Source organism: Vombatus ursinus, unplaced genomic scaffold (genome assembly GCF_900497805.2).
Source record: "Vombatus ursinus unplaced genomic scaffold, bare-nosed wombat genome assembly UNPS02014847.1, whole genome shotgun sequence".
NCBI lineage: Eukaryota > Metazoa > Chordata > Mammalia > Diprotodontia > Vombatidae > Vombatus > Vombatus ursinus.
The window spans coordinates 5,415,479-5,420,255 of record NW_020954625.1 but is presented as its reverse complement, the minus strand read 5'-3'; the positions used below and the strand labels follow the sequence as shown (position 1 = coordinate 5,420,255).

At 47.4% G+C, this 4,777-nt stretch overlaps 1 protein-coding gene across 1 annotated transcript in view; it reads left to right on the top strand.

Annotated features, from left to right (window-relative positions):
- HK1 (hexokinase 1) overlaps nucleotides 1-4,777 on the top strand; it is an 89,680-nt gene that overhangs the window by 39,365 nt on the left and 45,538 nt on the right. Inside the window, exon 3 of the mRNA XM_027840596.1 lies at nucleotides 1,815-1,963. Within this exon, the coding sequence (XP_027696397.1) occupies nucleotides 1,815-1,963 (149 nt within the window). The remainder of the gene's footprint in view (nucleotides 1-1,814; nucleotides 1,964-4,777) is intronic.

Here is a 4,777-nt window from a genome sequence, read left to right as displayed (position 1 = left end):
GTGTGTGTGTGTGTGTGTGTGTGTGTGTGTGTGTGTGTGTGTGTGTGGAGAGAGACCTGTCTTTGTATCAGTAGTGCTTAATACAATGCCTGGCACATAGTAGGCATTTAATAAATGCTAATTGACAGATTATGGGCCCACGTTACCGTCTCTAGCACATGTGCTGATTCTGGAATAAAGGTTGGGATACTAAAAGGTAGAGGGGAGGCAGGAGTGCATTCTAAGCCTAGACACCATCCTGTTTTAAAGGTATGGAGGCCAAAGATGGAGTGCCAGTTCAGTGAATAGCAAGTGAGCCATTTGGACTGGGACATAGTAAGCATGAAAGAGTAGTAACATGAAATAAGCCTGGAAATGGTAGGCTGGAGTCAGATTTTATTGACCTGAATGGACTACATGGTTGACCCAAGATGGTGGTTCTTACCATCAACAAACATTGTGCACCTGCTGTGTGCAGGGCACTGTCCTTAGGATTTGGGGGAAATACCAAGAAGTTCAAGGTGCTGTAAGGCAGCTTCCAATCTGGGGATATATCTCTATCAGGAGGAAATTATACATGGAAACAGAATGTAAATCCCTGGAGGGCAGAGACTGTTTCATTCTTGACTTTGGCTCCCCACTGCCTTACGTAGTAAGCATTTAAATGTTTAGTGAATGCTCGCTGGTGTGGCATAGGCAATCATTTCAATGTCGTACCAATCTCTGCCTTTAAGAGATATGTGCCACCATTTTGTTTTGACTGGGCAACTGTGAAGAGCCCTATAAACCAGGATCCCTTCCCTGAGAAACCAGGGGAGGCACAGCCCCAGGTTTGGGGGTTATTGGGTTACTTCCCTCTGGTCATATTTGAACAGATTCACATCAAATTAGACAGAGGAGCTGGTGTGAAACAGAGCCCTCACCTGGATGAATGACTGAAAGCACTTTTCTTCCTTTACCGATTTAAAATGTTCCTCTCCTTTCCTTGCCTAATGAGCCATCACCCCAAAGAATTAAAAAAGAGAAGAAAAGCAATTCTGCAAAACTCACAGATACTGAGTCTGACAGTAAATGTAGTGTTTCACTCCCACAGACCCCTGCCTCTGCAGAGAAGCTTGTATTGCTTCTGGGAGGTCAAGCTGGGTCAGTAGAATGACTTGGAATTCAGTTTCTTTGCATGAGTTCATTTCCAATCCTTCTCCTACTCTAAAGTTATGTGACTCTGCATCCCAGCTCCCAGCACTTATTTCCTGGGTGACTTTAGGCAAAAACAAATCCTCTCTTGGTCTTTGTTGTATGATTTGTAAAGTGGAGATAATATTACCTGTGCTGTGTCCCTCCTAGGACTGTTCTGAGGAAAGCTCTTTTCAAGGCACAGTAAATAAATGTGGACTGACCCAGAGCCTATGCTGATACACAATCACCTTGGACAGCTCCTCCCAAGCTGGAAAGACTGATTCCCCATCCCTCTATCAGGAGGGGAAGAGAAACCCTTCTGACTGAGTCTTGTTGTCAAGGAAAGAGCCTAATAATAATAACTGACATTTCGGTCACACTGTAAGGCTTGTAACATGCTTAACCTTTCACCCTGGTCTTCCTGACGCCTAGTCCATACGCAGTCTGCACAGCTGTGGAGATGGGAAGGAGTGGGCAGACCCAATTGGTTAGAACGTAGAATGGGTGGAAGAAAACCAAGCAAAAGCTCTTCAAATATTCTCCCTAGGCAGGATGTTGCAAGAGCCCAGAACAGCAGCAGGGATTGTTACGATAGGACGGATGGGATGACTTTTCTCAGGACTGCCATCTGACATGACACTTTTTATTTCCTTAAACAGAAAAAGGAGATTTCATTGCTCTGGATCTTGGTGGTTCTTCCTTTCGAATTCTACGAGTACAAGTGTCTCATGAGAAACATCAGACTGTTCAGATGGAGTCGGAGGTTTATGAAACGCCTGAGAATATAATGAATGGCAGTGGAAACCAGGTGGGTAATCCTCCATATCTCCCTCCACACCCCTTAATGCTTAAAAAGAAGATTTTTTTTTTCCAATTAACAAGCATTCATTTTCTTCTCCCATCCATTGAAAAAGGAAACAAAACCCTCACGACAAATATGCATAGTTAAGCAAAACAAATTCCCTCGTTGCCCTTGTCCTCCCTCTGTGTGTGTGAGTGTGTGTGTGTGTGTCTTTCTGTCTGTCAGCACCCTGAGTCCATCGCCCCTTGCCCCGGGCTACCATCCCTAAGCACAGGGTCCCTCCTCTGCTATATCTGTGATCTAGCACTAGCCAGTGATGAGTGACAGAGCTACCTTTTGGCACTGGTTTTACTCCCAGCACAGGCCAGTCTGTGCCAGCTCTGGGCCCTCCCCTTCTCCTGGTGCACAGCTCCCTTTCAACAATCACTGCACTGGAACGCCACCTCAGATAGTCCTGGCTGGACTCCATCCACAGGGTCTGCCATGTCCATCACTATCTCTCCAGTACACCTGGGCTGGGAAAAAAGCTCACTGTGGTTTTTTTTCCTTGGATTTCTTGGTCAGGACTCAGACTGGTGTGTTTTCTCTGTCTTTGTGGAGTAATTGTAGGAGAGAGGTTGGCCATACTTCCTGCTTCCCCTACCATGTTGGCTGGTCTCCACCCATTAACTCGTGATGGCCAGCTCTCCATCATTAGTACCAAGGTTACCTATGACAAAGTTAATTCTTGGATGTTCAGATCTGTTACCCACCAAAACAAACAAAAAAACCCCAGTAACCCTGTATTTCACCTGAATGGGTCAGATTAGCAGAGATCTCTGCTTAACGCAGAACTCAATAATAGATCAACAAGTATTTATTAATGTGCTTAATACTTGATTTATTATTAAAATCCTGCTGTGTGCCAGATGATGTGCCGGGGGATGGAGATATCAAGACGAAAGAGACCGTTTCTGTCCTTAAGGGCTTATGTTCTCTTGGGGGAAGATATTTACACATAGAAATATGTACAAAATCAATATTAGGTAGTTTTAGGGGGAGTGGAGAGGTGGGAGAGAAGATGCTAGAAGCCAAGAGGAATCAGAAAAGACTTCCTGGAGGAGGAGGTGACGATTGAATCAAACTTTGAGGGGAACTAGGGATTCTAGAGAGAATCTCGTGGTGCAACATTGTGTCATTGCCCTCAGAGTCTGGGGAGGAATTAGAGGTTTATCCAGATTTTTGCCAGGTGGGAAGCCACCCTCTGTGTAAGCAAGTGAAAGTTAAGCCTATTGTTGAGTCAAGATGGGTGTGTTAAGGAAATATTGTGTACCTGGTAGGGAGAGGCATCAGTCCCCTTCATTATCTTAGGGGCCTTCAGTGTCTTGGCACTCTGGCGGCCCCAGGGTTATCTGGAGGAAACATTCTTCCTGTAGAGATTACTTCCACAGAATGGTGTGTTCCCTGCTGACCCCGTCCCCACCCCTCGACATATACACTACCCTTCCCCCTTGCCCTACCTCAGCTAAGGCTCAGGTGGTGAGGTGCTGAGAAGAACCGTACTCACAATTAGAACTCTCCAAAAATGGACAGAGCCGCTATGGACAGGGAGTGAATTTCCCGTGGTTGGAGGTCTGGAAGCTGCCCGGGACGTTGTAAATGGGAGCAGGGGTTGATGTGGGTGATCTGAAGGTGATTTGTCTTCCAGCTCTAGGAATGGATCACTCAGTAGCCACCTTTGCTATCACCCCGGCCTGGCTGCCAAGGGTTATTAAGGTTCCATATCTCCAGGTCTTATCGGGTCCTTGGCACTCTGCAACACTCGATGGGGAAAGGGTCGGGGCAGGGCACTATCACAGATAACAGCCACCTAAGGGTAGCCCCCGAAAGTTAGAGGATCACAGGTCTAGAACTGAGAGGCTGGGGCCTCACAGGCCACCATGCTCATTTTACAGATGAGAAGACTGAGACCTAAGGAGGTTTGTGACTTGCCCAATGGGTCACACCGGTGGTTAGTATCCGAAAGAGGATTGAACCTAGGCGGTCCTATTCCAGAACCACATACTAGCCTCTCTTCGGTGGAAACCAGGCTGTAATCCATGCCCTTAGGAGTCCGGCACCCTCTCCTTTTAGCCATGTGTCTTCTGTGCCTAGTTCCGAGGTGGAGTGGTCTCTCATCAGAAAAACTGCTGGGCCTTGACAGGGAGGCACAATGGCCCCGGATCCCCATCAGAAGGAGGCAGAAAGTGGGAAACCCTGTCCTGCTTCTCCCAGTCAGGCAGCAATGGTTGAGAGTCTCTCTGGCGCATTTTTCTGGTCAAGATCGATCCAGATTTAATCAGCCTTCCAGTCTGTCTGTTCAAAGCCCCTTTCTAGTCCATGAGGGTGTCCAGTTTCTAGTCTGAAAAGCCTTCAAGCTCATTGTGTGGCTTTGGCCTTGGCTGCGGACGAGACGTCCTGGCCCCGCCAGTTCAAGGCCATTCTGATGACTCACAGGCGTTGTCCATGGTGCTTTGTCAGACCCTGCTTAGGTGCTTGCTTGGGACTAGCGGGTTGAGGACCACGTCTGCATTCTACAAAGAACCTGCTCTTTGTCCCTGAGTGGGGCTCCAAAGAAGGCTGGAAGGCCCGTGATCTCGACTTTCCTGGTGGTTCATAAGATGGTAGACTCAGAGGCCATCAAGGCCATCCCCTCATTTTACAGATGGGGAAACTGAGGCTCAGTTTGGGAGAGGGACTTATACATACTTATACACCCTGAAGCCTCATTTCACAGATGGGGAAACCGAGGCTTGGTTTGGGGAAGTGACTTATACACTCTGAAGCCTCATTTCACAGATG